At 40.4% G+C, this 14726-nt stretch overlaps 1 protein-coding gene across 1 annotated transcript in view; it reads left to right on the forward strand.

Moving 5' to 3' along the window:
* Window positions 1-14726, forward strand: part of Mical (Molecule interacting with CasL) — a 302955-nt gene that overhangs the window by 125476 nt on the left and 162753 nt on the right. The window contains exon 15 of the mRNA XM_080278020.1: window positions 10416-10538. Within this exon, the coding sequence (XP_080134146.1) occupies window positions 10416-10538 (123 nt within the window). The remainder of the gene's footprint in view (window positions 1-10415; window positions 10539-14726) is intronic.

The raw sequence follows: 14726 nt of genomic DNA on the forward strand, positions 1-14726 counted from the left end.
GATTGTGAGATTGCAGCGGCCATTACTAAAGATGTGAATAGAAGGTGTGATATGTGTTAAAGTTGGCACTAACACTCCTTCATTTAAGTCTTGTGCAGCTGCAGCACTCATTATTACTATTATTATTATTGTTATTATTATTATTGGATTAGTGCCCCTCCCTGTAAAACAATTAACTCTAAGCCCTTGGCCACCCTGTCTGGGATACATGGCGTCTGGCAATGAATGAATGAATGATTATTATTATTATTGTTGTTATTATTATTATTATTATTGGTGGGTGTCCATTCTTTCCCAAATAATCTCTTATTTGCATAGTCCGCAGTATACAGTATGTTGCTTTTATCATCATCAACAACAACAACAACCGGACCACTTTTCCTACTCTAGGGCAGGGTGAGGAGTAGCAATGTCCAGACAGCCCAGGTTTGCCTAGTCCAATGGGCCATGCTTAGCACTCATCATTCAAGCCCCCAGAATCCTGGCTGTATCTGTTATTTCAGAAACAATCACCACATTCTGTAGCTTCATGTAAATGTATCTGAAAGAGTCAGTTTGCTGTCATGTTAAAAAGAGGTGCCAAATCCCTGATCATGCACCTCTCAGAACATTCATCCAGCCAGCTTGATCTCTCTTCAGTCCCCTAACCTCACAAACTTCCATACCTCTCTTTCTCACATACTCATCCACCATATCCCTCCACCTTCTCCTTGGCCTACATCGCCTCCTTCCTCCTTCAGATTCGCACAGATATACCTTTTTCACCACACTTATTATCTATTCTCTCCACATGACCATACCATCTCAGTATACTCTCTTCAATTCTGGTGTTCACAGACATCCTCACTCCATATCTTTCACGAATCACATTATTTTGTATCATACCTGCCCTCTACTCCACATATTTTCCTCAGCAGTCCTATCTCCACTGCTGTCACTCTTGACTTTTCATTTTCATGCCACACCACAGTCTCATATCCATGTGTTAAAGTTGGCACTAACACTCCTTCATTTAAGTCTTGTGCAGCTGCAGCACTCATTATTACTATTATTATTATTATTATTATTGTTATTATTATTATTGGATTAGTGCCCCTCCCTGTAAAACAATTAACTCTAAGCCCTTGGCCACCCTGTCTGGGATACATGGCATCTGGCAATGAATGAATGAATGATTATTATTATTATTGTTATTATTGTTATTATTATTATTATTATTATTATTATTATTATTATTATTATTATCCTCACCCTGCCCTTGGGTGGGAAAGGAGGTCTGGATGATGATGATGATGATGATTATTATTATCATCATCATTATCCATCCATCCATCCATTATCCAATGCTACGTTGCCCTATGAGGAGCATAGTAGGCTGGGGCTAGGCAAGTTGGTCTTGACTCACACTCGATGTAGTGCTGCTCTTGGGTGTCTGCCCTTTCCTCTCCTCCCACCATTCCTTCCTTCCACTTTTGCCTTCGTTTACTTCATTCTTTCCTCGTCCTTCTGCCTGTGGGTGACTTTACACTCCCTCTTTTGTCTTTCTTTCCATCATTCTTTCCTCTTCCTTCTGCCTGTGGGTGACTCAACACTGAGTGACAAGCCGAATGGTTTCCTGTACACCAGGAAACCATTTACTATGCAGGGTGGTAACCATATAACCAAATTATGGCACCTGGTGGTTTAGTGGGTAACTGTGGTGCTGCAATCGGATTGAGCGGTTGAAGGTTTACCGTATTTCGTGGCATGTTAGACGCTGCAGTGTGAAAGACGCACCCTAATTCTGGAAGGGAAGCTCTGAGAAAAAGAGTGTGGCTTGACTAAGACTACAGAAAGGTTGCTTGATATGAGTTTTTTTTCACTAAAATACACACTCACCTTTCAGAACCTCTGTTCAGTACTGTATATCTGTCTTTGGTTTCTTTATTTTTATGTAAAAGAAGGGTACAAGACAAGAAAACAAACAAACAACCCCTTCCTTATAAAATGTTATCCATACCACGACGCCATTTTAACACTACCGGTTTGTTTATGAAATATGAAGTGTCCGATTCCCTTAGTAAAGTATTTTGAGACATGATGTTCATCTATCTATCTATCTATTGCCAGACGCCTCAATCCCGTTTGGGGTGGCCACAAACAAATCGCCTCCAAGTCGCCCTGTCCCCCGCCATTTCACTCCCCTGCTCCCAGCTCACACCCCCCTCTTTCATATACCTCTCCACCCCATCCCTCCATCTCATCCTCGGCCTCCCCCTCCCTCTTTCCCCCTCCACCTCACTCACATACACTCTCTTCGTCAGTCTTTCACCCTCCATCCTCTCCACATGGCCAAACCACCTCAGTGTGTTCCTCATAACGCTTCCTATCACATCCACATCAACACCACAACGCTCCTTTATATCCTCATTCGTCAGCCTGTCTCTCCATGTGACTCCACAGGCTCCTCTTAAATAACTCATTTCCACTGCTCTCACTCTTGACTTGTGTCCTTCCGACAACATCCAAGCTTCACTTCCGTACGTTAGAGTTGGTATCACAATACTGTCATGTAGTAACTTTTTCACTTCCATGCTCACTTCCCTGTTTCTTATCACTGCTTTCAAGGAACCAGCAACCTTTCTTCCCTGCTGTACCCTTTCAAGCACTTCACCCTCCAAACCTCCATCCTTACTCATCACACTACCCAAGTACTTAAACGTACTCACATTTTCCAATTCCTCACCATCCAACCTCGCTGTACATTCACTGACTTCACCTCTCTCAAAGACCATCACTTTACTCTTCCCTACATTCACCTTTAGATTCCGTTTCTTACACACTCTCCGAAACTCATCCACCAAGCCTTGCAGCTCTCCTTCGTCTTCACTCAACAACACAGTATCATCTGCAAACAACAGTACAGGGAGTTTCCAAACACTATCTTCTCTCACCATGGCCACTCCAACATCCACTACCCTACCTTGTACCTCTTTTATTACCCCATCCATGTACAGATTGAACAACCATGGAGACATGACACATCCCTGTTTCAACCCAACCTTCAAAGAGAAAAATTCACTTAGTTCACCATCCACACGCACTGCAGCCTTCGCACCATCGTACATACTCTTCACAGCATTCAACAACTTCCCATCTACTCCATATATTCTTAACACTTTCCACAATCCTTGTCATCTTTATTAAAGTACACTACATACGTATCAGTATATAGAGATAAGTATTTTCGTGAAGTGAACTTAAAAAAACAAAACTCAATAAAACCAATTCTTTCATTCACTTAAGAACATACAAAGGCCATTAAGTGAAGGAATACACTACATCTCCAAAACAAATGCCTGCATGTCATCAAATGCCTGCATGTGTGAACTTTAGAATCAAACAACACTACCATGTTTTCAAAAATCAGTTACAAGGAATGTTTACACCTTTTTATGTACCCTAAAAGTACCAGAAGCCATCCTAACATGGGGTGATCGAATTTCCATATCACTAGGCTCTAAATTGCTAAACCGCTAATAATGCTGTAATTTCGGGAAGTATTATTATTTTGAATGTTGCAACTTTTTCCCATTTTTCACTAACAGTAGTATAAGACTGCTTCCTTCTATGATGCTCTTGTATCGAATGAAACAAAATATCAGTAAGAGATGCCAGCCTAACAAGAATTTTTGAATTTTCATATGAGACAGACGTCTGTTACAGTGACTCAACAAAAGTCATACTAGCCAACATTTCCAATATGATTCCCTTGCTAGTTAGTGATTGGATAGCAAGTGATCATTATTGCCCTTCTGAAGGTTAGCAAGGGGTTCAGAAGTGATCATGTTCTGAGAGTTGAGGGAATGCTAGGTGCTAAATTGCTAAACTGCTAATAAGCTGTAATTTCAGACAGTACTGTTTAATGTTGCATTTGTTTTTCCCTTTTTTCAGTAACGGTAATATAAATCTGTTTCCTTCTATTGTATTCTTGTCTCTAATGAAACAAAATATCAGTAAGAGAAGCCAGCCAAACAAGGGTTATTGAATTTCCACATGAGACAGACGTCTGTTACAATGACTCAACAAAAGTCAAGCTAGCCAACATCTCCAATATGATTCCCTTGCTAGCCAGTGATTGGATAGCAAGTGAAGTGATCATTATTGCCTTTCTGAAGGTTAGCAAGGGGTTCAGAAGTGATCATGTTCTGAGAGTTGGGGGAATGCTAGGTGCTAAACTGCTATACTGCTAAAAAGCTGTAATTTCAGACAGTACTGTTTAATGTTGCAGTTGTTTTTCCTGTTTTTCAGTAACGGTAATATAAAACTGTTTCCTTCTGTTATATTCTTGTCTCTAATGAAACAAAATATCAGGAAGAGAAGCCAGCCAACAAGAGTTATTGAATTTCCATATGAGATGTCTGTTACAGTGACTCAAATGTCATTCTAGCCATCATCTCCAGTATGATTCTCTTACAAGCTACTGAATGGATGGCAAGCAAAGTGATCATGACTGCATTTCAGAAGGTTAGCAGGGAGTTCACCAGTGATCATGTTAGCCTGCTAAAGCAGTGTGTATGCTTATGCTAAATTGCTAAACTGCTATACCGCTAAACCACCAGACCATCACATGGCCAGTTGTAAACAAACCCTAAATTTTTTCTTAATCTGGGTGTTTCTAATCGTAAAATGTGAGTATATACACAAGTGAATGTAACTTTTTACAATAAATCAAAGGTGTTTATACTCTAAAAAAAAATACTTGACTGCTAAACAGTGAGGTGATCCTCTGTATAAGTGATTCTTCTAAATGGAGCCAAGGTAGTCTCGCCTCCAAGGACGCATGGGGATATTTGAAGATGATTTTGAGACAAAAAAGTGCGTCTTCCACCCCACGAAGTACGGTATATCCAAAGGGTGGTTGGGGTTGTTGCCCACATAATGCCACTCAGGGATGAGTGAGGCTGGTCACTCTCATCTTAAATGTCAGGACCAACTTGCCTAGCCCTGGGCTCCTGCGCTCCTCATGGGGCAACGTAGGATTGGATGATGGATGGATGAATGGAATAATATTACAGTAATCCCTCAATTATCCGACATAATAGAGCCAGATACATGTCTGGGTAATGGCTCCATCCAGATAATGGACTTCGCTCCTTGCCCCCATTTGTATGTAACCTAACTTTGAAAGCCAGTGTGAAAGGCCAGTACAGTACATTGTACAACACTTGTTCCTGTTGTTTAACACTACTTTATCTGGTCAAGCAGACCTATAAACCACAGCCAAGCAGTTACCATGGTCAAGCAGACCCATCAACCACAGACAAGCAATCACCACTGTAGGGCCATACTCTGTAGTGACATGAGAAAACCAGCTACACAAGAAAAATGCAGTGGGCACACAAACCATAATGGTAAAATGGAATAAAATCACGGTGAAGTAGAATATAATCGTGGTACAGTACAGTAAGCTGAAATAAAATCAACGTCAACACTCACGATTCGACCATCCTGCATCAGTCTTCCCCAGAATCTCCTGCTTCTCCAGAGTCAGCACTACCCTCTTCCTTTTCCCTGGTGGAGAGGCCATCATCATGCACTTAGGAAGAGGCATGCAAGGAATAGCAAGGCCTGAAGCAGGTAGGGAACTACCATTAAAGCCATCATGTGCACTGCCATAGCAGCTGTCCGGGAGGACCTATTTACAACACAATCGCTTCGTGAGAAATAAGACCGAGCGAGGGGGATCTCTAACGAACGTTGTGTAAACGACCCAGCCAGACACGGCAGCACCACCAGGCTATTTCCTGCCCATCCAGGCGGAAATTTTTGCATGACCATAATTTCAGTCTGGATGCATTTTGTCCGGATTTTACGGAAAAATGTATGAGTAATGGTTTCGAACAGCCAGATCACATCAGGTTAATGGATTGTCCGGGTAATGGTCCTCCGGATAATAGAGGGATTACTTATTATTTCTTTGTGGTAGGTGGGGGCGCTAACCATCTACTCACTCGATGTAGTGCTGCTCCCAGGTGTCTGCCCTTTCCTCTCTTCCATCCTTCTTTCCTTCCATCCTTTTCTGTCTTTCTTTCCTTTTTTCATTCCTTGTCCCTCTGCTTACGGATGACTCCCTCTTCCGTCTTTATTTCCTTCATTCTTTCCTTTTCCTTCTGCCTGTTGGTGACTCTGAGTGACAAGCCAAATGGTTTCCTGTACACCAGGAAACCATTTACTATGCTGGGAGGTAACCATATAGCCAAATTTTGGCACCTGGTGGTTTAGTGGGTATTTGTTGTGCTCCAGTCGGATTGAGCTGGTGAAGGTGTACAGTATATCCAAGGGGTGGTTGAGGTTGATTGCTCATGTAATGCTACTCAGGGATGAGTGAGGCTGGCCACTCTCATCTTAAATGTCGAGACCAACTGCCTAGCCCCGGGCTCCAATGCTCCTCATGGGGCAATGTAGGATTGAATGATGGATGGATGGATGGACTTATTTCTACTGTAACCTCAGAAATATGCTGATCTTTAAAGCTAATTTGACTTTTTGTCCTACATTATAGTACTGGTTACAAGGAAAAAATTGCAATATTTTAGAATCTATGCCTGACTTATAATAAGGACTGCTGGTATTTCATATTATTTGCTGTTGTTAAAGTAGATTAATGTGCATAAGTTTGTTATATTGATCTGACACTGTCAGATATATATTGTATAATATATGCAGTACTGCAGAAGAATATTGTTCAGGTTCATTTACTTTGACCCACTGAGTATAGACACCAGTTACTTAGGGGCTACATGTTTAGTTATCAGTAACATTATTATAGTCTTAAAGAGGTTGTGTTGAAAATGCTGATGTTGATTTTTTTTTTTTTTTTTTTTTTTTTTTAAATAACAACAGAGGGAGGAAAAACAAATGAATAAGAAAAAATAATCCATACTCCAGATTACTGGCATCCTCCATTCATAAAATATCTGTAACAGTTAGACTTGAACAGCTGTGGGTTGAAATTTGGAGGGAAACAACTCTGGGGAAGCAAGTTCCATAAAGATGCAGTTTGGGGAATGAAAGAATTCTGATAGGCAGAAGTTCTGCAATATGGCTGAGTGACATTCCAGTCATGAGCGCTACCAGATGCCCGTGTAGCACGAGGGAAGGCATGGAGAGGTGGCATCATGGACACAACTGCGTCTGAGCATTTGCCATAATAATATCTGTAAAATAATGCAAGGGAGGCAACATTCCTTCTTACTTGCAGGGGAGGTAGTTTATTTGTAATGGCAGGGTTATTAACAACTCTAACAGCTTTGTTCTGAATTTTGTCTAGTTGTTTTAATGCAACCTCTCCACGTCCATTCCACAAGAGTGAGCAATATTCAATCTGAGAGTGCACATAACTCTTATAAATTATAGCTAACTGCTCATCAGTGAAGAAGTTACGGACTCTGTACAGTAATCCCAAGTTTTTTTGAGGTGGTTTTAGCAAGTGATCTAACATGAGAGGTACAGCTGAGGGCATTGTTAAGTGAGATGCCAAGAATTTCAATACTTTTGGAGATGGGAATATTAGTAGCATAGAAGGTAATGTACGAATCTGTCAATATCTGTCTATTAGTAAATTGTATATATTTAGTTTTACTATCATTAAATGAGACAAGGTTATTTGGTCCCCATTCACTGATTGTAGATAGGTCTTGATTTATGGAGATGGCTGTACTGAGTTGAGAGGTAGAGATATTAGACTTTGTAAATGGGTGTCTGAGTGTGAATGAACTATGTAGTGTTGAGTCATCTGCATATGAGTGGATGGGATTGTGGGCGACGGATAAGAGATCATTAATATGAACCAGGAATAGGGTTGGCGCCAGTACTGACCCCTGCGGCATGCTGGCGTTACTTGAGTGAAAATTGGAATATACGTCGTCTACTTGTACTCTTATTTTCCTGTCACCCAATGATGATCCCTAATAGTTTCGGCTCAGTTGATGGCCAAGTTAGAATGTTGATTTGACTAGTAATCAGGAAGTCTCTTTACTGTCTCATAACTCAGGCCTATTAGATTTCATGTAACTACAACACAGTGAAGGCCTGATTATCCAGGTTTCAGTATATCCGGGCCATGACTGAGTGATACAGTGGTACGGTAATACGTAATATTATCCATATGTTAGCTCCAGTTTAAACAGCAAACATCTGGTTGCTAGTGAGCTAGTCATGGGTAAACAAATGTGAATCTACCCCCCACCCACACCTCCTGCATACAACTTGATCATGAGGGCTGTGGAGTGGAGTTTGGTGAGGCGACTGATAACCTAACCTAGCTTGACTACCTGATAATTTAACCTAACCCAATCTGGGCTCCAGCTGGGAAAGTGGGAAACGAAATCCACCTTTGATTATGTTGAGTTTCTTCCATTATGCCACAAACAGTCGTAAGTATGGCTTAAGGAATGTGATGATAATAAGGGAAGAAATCTTCCAGCAAGAGAAGATAATTTACCACCCTCAAAATACAGTAGTCAGAAAAATGTAGAAACAAACTAGAGGAATATGAACTGAATTGGTAAGGTCTTTAGGCTGTATGCTTAGACAAAAATTTATGGGTTTCAAAATTTTAGGGGATGAAATGGAATAAGGATAATTGATGATCAGAAAATAATTACTCTTTCATCCCATTTGTTCTCGTAAGTTAGCATTCAGTTCCACATTCTTTTTTCTATTATCATGCTTCCCAGCACATTTCGGACTGACTGAGCATACAGTTATTTCTGCTCCTTAAAGTTAAATGTACATTTGCTGCTCATTCTTTTGTTCATTCTTATATGTATATGTGAAAGAGTATTGATACATACAATAATGTATTCCATTAACCCCTTCATAGCTGTCAGCCTTGAACAACACTGTACTGTACCAGTGTCAGTGACGTTGAGTTAGGGCGAGCTATAAAAAACTGCTAACAATTATGGGAAGGGAACAAAAGTCACTGGTATGTTCGCATGACTCTACTCTTACATCCCAAGCAGTCAGGCGGTCACTTCATCCTGGATGTTTTCACCGATATGTTTACATGCTAATGTAACGTGCACCCTGATTTTATTCATTCCCTCATGAATCATAGCAAATCACAGGATGGGTTTCTGGGGGAAAAAAAAGCCAGTTGTGCCAGATGAGTCTTTTCATCCATCCATCATCTGATCCTACATTAGTCTTTTCACATCGAAGAAAAAGAAATTGGTTTTAGAACTTTGAAAAAATGGTGCCAAGGCAGGCCACAGTAGCATGCAAATTTCTGAACTCAAGTCCATTGAGTGGGCTAAACATACGCTTTACTTTAAGCAGTAAAAATACCTTACCAAATGAGTTCTTGATAGTCTGTTACATTTTTCAGATTATTTCTGGGTTGGTAAATAAACGTTTCTTGTTGAATCTGTTTCCTCATTGTTTTTATCTGTTTTGCTGTGACAACTCCTGTTATACTTGTTAACGTAATGGTGGAAGGGACTGTTCTAACCTGAGTGTTTAACTAAACCTTTCCTAACCTAGCTCAACTATGCCTAATAATTTAACCTAAGCTAACCTCCAGCTGGGACATTGGGAAACAAAATCCACCTTTGAGTACGGTGAGTTTCTTCCACTGCACTGGAAACAACTGTAGGTACAGCTTAACCCATGGTTTGCACAATTACCTTTTTTTTATTCCACCGTGGTGCGCAATAAAGAAAGGATTTTTTTGTTTTGTTTTTGTTTATTATAAACTTGAAGATAAACATCCAGGGCATCATCTGGTGAAAAAAAAAATCATCTATCTCCGTCTGTCTTTGCGTAGGACCATGTGTAAGTTTACGTAAGGGAGTAGTGAAAAAGAAAAAAAAAAAAAAAATGGTTTTTGTTTATTATAAACTTGAAGATAAACATCCAGGGCATCATCTGGTGAAAAGAAAATCTCTTTCTTTCCATCTTTGTATAGCACCATGTTTAAGTTTGCACGGGGATCGAGTTGTTTACGATGATGCACGGCCAGCACAGCTTGAGCTGTGGCTCGCAGTGTGACACTACCCAGCCTGTGGCTTGCAATCCTTGAGTTAAGGAATGTAGCGATAATAACAGGGAGGAAGTTTTTCAGCAAGAAAGTGTAATTTACTAAACTGAAAAGTCAGAAAAACACAGAAACAAGCTGGAGGAATTTGAATTGAATTGGTAAGATCATTCTGCTGTGTAAAGTGTACATTTACTGGTAAACAAATCAATAACAGTACTGTACTTGTGTTTTGTTTCCACTGGATTAATCGTGATTTTGGACTATTTAGGCACCCCTTCACACCACATAGCCTGGATAATCGGGCTATCTCTGTATAGCATTTAAGTTGTAAGAGTAGCCCTGGTCTGTCATGTATAAGCAGACTGACTATAAAAATGTTTTTTCATTTCAGGTGATGACGGGAGCAGAGATGGCAGACTGTGAGATTCCCGACAAGCTGAGCATGATCTCTTACCTTTCCCAGATCTATGATGTCTTCCGCGGTGAAATCCCTCACCTCAAGTACCCCAAAATTGTAAGTCATTACCACACACCTGTAGCACTATGAACCATTTATCCCATTCAGAACAAAGTTGCAGTATTTATTTTAATCATTCCACCATGAGACTTACTTTATTTAAGAGTTGTAGAAGGCAATACAGTAAATTCTCGATTATATGAAGTTCATGGGACTTTCAAAACTTAAATTTATTGTTTTTTATGCATAAAAAAATACAATAATATACAGTACAGTATGTACCTGTACTTATGAAAATACATTTCATCATTATAGAAGTTATCCATGTATTATCACATAATATACCTATAATACAGTAAAATACTAGTAAGGATAACTTTTTCCTCTCTTTTCCACTACTTTGGTTCACTTTAGGAGGAGCCATCGTGATATTAATCAGTGATAAGTACACAAGACCAAGCATTGTACATCCAGACACAATGTAAATATGGCGGGCGGCCCGACGCTCACCCCAGCAGAAGCATCGGAAACTATCATGGTTGGCGTAAAAAAAGAGCTCGCCAAGTTTGAAATTTCGGTTGGATCTTGGATTTCTTCGGTAGATTGAATTGAGAATTTATTAGCCAAATTTTTGGTTAATCGCATTATCCAGTAGAAAGATTAGTATAATCAAGACTGTGCTGTAAATAACTCCAGTTTATGAAACTCCCATAATCTTTGTACCATAAATCATATGGATTTTCAGTGAGTGAAATGAAAAGTACATCACAAGAGTGAAGAGGGTATTTACTACAAGAATATTTACAGACTTTTGTGTTCATCATCATCATCATCATCATCATCATCATCATCATCCGGACCTCCTTTCCCACACTAGGGCAGGGTGAGGAGTAGCAGTGTCCAGACAGCCCAAGTTTGCCCAGTCCAATGGGCCATGCTTCCATTCATGCATCATTCAAGCCCCCGGAATCCTGGCTCTATCTGATACGCCAAAAATATTCACCACTTTCTATAGCTTCACGTAAACATATCCGATAGATTCAGACTGGATGCTGTCATGTTAAAAGGGGTGCCAAATCCCTGATCATGCACTTCCTCTCACAACATTCATAGCCTCACCGACTTCCATACATCTCTTCCTCACACACCCATCCACCATATCCTTCCACCTTCCCCTTGGCCTACCTTGCCTCCTCCCTCCTTCAGATTCACTCAGATATACATTTTTCATCACTATATTGTTATCCATTCTCTGCACATGACCATACCATCTCAGTTCACTCTTTTCGATTCGGGTGTCCACAGACTTCCTTATTCTGCATCTTTCACGAATCATATTATTTCGTATCCTATCCACTCTCTGTACCCCACATACATTCCTCAGCAGTCCCATCTCCACTTCTCTCACCCTTGACTTTTCAGTTTCATGCCACACCATAGTCTCACATCCATATGTTAAAGTTGGCACTAACACTCCTTCATGTAAGCCTCATGCAGCTGCAACAGTCAAGCCTGTGTTTCTTTTCAAGGCCTTCATAGCACCACCTACTTTCCTTTCTTGTGTCACTCTGCTTTCCACTTCTTTTGCACATTTTCCTTTTTTTTCTATCACCGTACCCAGGTATTTGAACTCTCTCTCTCCATTCACTCTAACATCACAGTGGAAGTCACCTTCTCTCTCAGTAACCATCACTATATTCTTTTTTACATTTACTCTCAAGGTGCGACACTGACAGACATCAGCAAAACTCTGCACTTTCTTATTAATGAAAGTATAATAAGGTGTCACAGGGACAGTAAGGTTAAATAAGACTATGCTATCAGTTCAGAATGGAACTCCATAATAAAAATAAGGAAATATGGAATTGTGACTGCTGTACATGAAGTTACTGATAAGTTGATGGATGGGCATAATAGATGATTGTATTAGAAAATCAAGTATGGAAGTTGATAGGGATAGGAAATAAACACAGGACTAAATTGGTTGGATGAATATGTACAGAGGAACACATGACAAGAGTTTGACATCTCTTTTCCTACTGCCAGCAGATTAACTGACTGTCAGGTGTTTGTAAAGCACACAAAGAAAAATACCAAAAAACATGTGGCCGGTAATTAGACTTGTGAAATGGAAGCAGGATTCCAGGGACTTGAATAATTTGTGAATGAATGTCTGCCCCATTTCATGTAACATGGTATTGATAGTCCTCTCTCTTTCTTGTGTGTTCTTCTTCCTTGTTTCCCAAATCCTACCTCACCCCATCCATGGGTGGAGAAAAGGTCAAGATGATCATGATTAGGACTGAGTCTGAAAGGCCTGAATGATGAGTTATTGGATACGAAGTCTGTTCAGAAAGTATCTGACCTTTGGCTCTAAAAAATAAATAGCTAACCTGTTGAGCTAGGACACTAATCTCCCTCAAAATAAGCCCCCTCTTACTTGACACACACAGCCCAGAGTTCTTTCCACTGCCTGAAACATTTTTAAGAGTTGGTTCTCGGTATTTCCTACAGGTGCCTCATCGCATTTGTCATGATCTCTTCTGTCGGATGAACATGGCTCAAGACGTATTGGATTGTGCAAATCGCGATCCAAACTTTCTAAAGACTGTTATCACTGGAGATGAGACGGGTGTATGGGTATGACCCAGAAACCAAAGGACAATACTGTCATTCCATTGGAAGCATGCAGGATCGCCTCAACCAAAATAAGCACGACAGGTTCACAGCAGGGTGAAATGCACTCATGTGTTAACAGTTTTTAATGACTACCATGTTGTTGTGCATCACAGAAATGCACCAGAAGGTCAGACTGTCAACAGACATTACTGCTTTGATGTTATCCATCGTCTTCATGATGCAGTTCGGCAGAAGAGACCAGATCTTTGGAAAGTGGCAAGTTGGAAGCTGCACATGACATTGCCCCTTCCTATTCATCTCAACTGATTCAGGAATATTTGACCCAGCACAACATCCTGCAGGTCTGGCAGGCTCCCTGCTCACTAGACATGGCTCCATGTGACTTTTGGTTATTCCCCAAACTCAAAACTCTGCTGAAGGTTCCTGATTTGAAACAAGGGAAGAGATAATGACCATTGTGACGCAGCATGTGCAGAAGATACCGAAAACTGACCTTGAAAAATGTTTCAGCCAGTGGAAAGAACAGTAGGCTACATGTGTCAGGTGAGAAGGAGCATACTTTCAGGGGGATTAGTGTCCTAGCTCAACAAGTTAGCAGTTTATCTTTCTTAAAGCCTCTAAGATGGAAAGAATGACCAGCCTCACTCATCCCTGAGTGGCATTATGTGAGCAGTAAACTCCAACCACCCTTTGGATATAAACCTGCACCAGCTCAATCCAATTGGAGCACCTTAACCCATACACATACCGATGACGGGCTGGGCCGTCATTCGTTTGTCAACCTCTGACGTCAGTATGACGACTTTGCCCGTCATCCGATGTAATCTCTAAAGAAATATTTAGGGAGTCGTCATTTTTGTTGGATGACGGGCAAAAGTGGATGGAACTAAGTGTGCCACAGCTGGTGCATGCGTGCTCACTTGCTTTGCTTGGCTCAGTGTGGTGTGGAGTTCCTCACAGGTAGGACATACACCTTTTAACCTCCCGCCAAACACTTAGGTTCCTTTTTCTCTCTTTTATATACGGCTTTATTATTGAAGAAAATACAACATGTAATGCATTGTTGGAAAGGAAATTTGTTCTGCTATGTATTGAAGCAAAAAAGATTATTGGTTCTTGAATATTTTTTTTTTATTTATTTTTTTTGCGAATATTTTTTTAAAGGAAAGTGTAAAACTTTAGCATGTCAGCGAAATTCTGCTAATTTTTTTTTGCATTTTGTATATATTGTCTTTTTTAACAGTGTATGACAGAACAAAACACTTCATCTTCAAAATGAGACCAAAGTGGCCTTTCTGTGACGAACAGTAACTTTTCTACGAGCGTTAGAAGTTTGTGGCTGTTCTGAAAGCTCTTGAGCGAGAGTTACGCACCACAGCCAGAATTTACGCGCACCCCTTTACGTGATAGGGTTAATTACCCACTGAACCACCAGTTGCCATAATTTGGTTATATGTTTACCACCCAGCTTAGTAAATGGTTTCTTGGTGTACAGGAAACCATGTGGCTTGTCACTTAGTGTAGAGTCACCCATAGGCAGAAGTTGCAGTTTAATAGTGCATGGTTGCTTTTGCCGAATGGAAGGTGATACATTATATTGTCAGC

This window comes from Coenobita brevimanus, chromosome 72 (assembly GCF_032717465.1).
Source record: "Coenobita brevimanus isolate Jiangsu-jjx chromosome 72, ASM3271746v2, whole genome shotgun sequence".
In the NCBI taxonomy this organism is placed as follows: domain Eukaryota; kingdom Metazoa; phylum Arthropoda; class Malacostraca; order Decapoda; family Coenobitidae; genus Coenobita; species Coenobita brevimanus.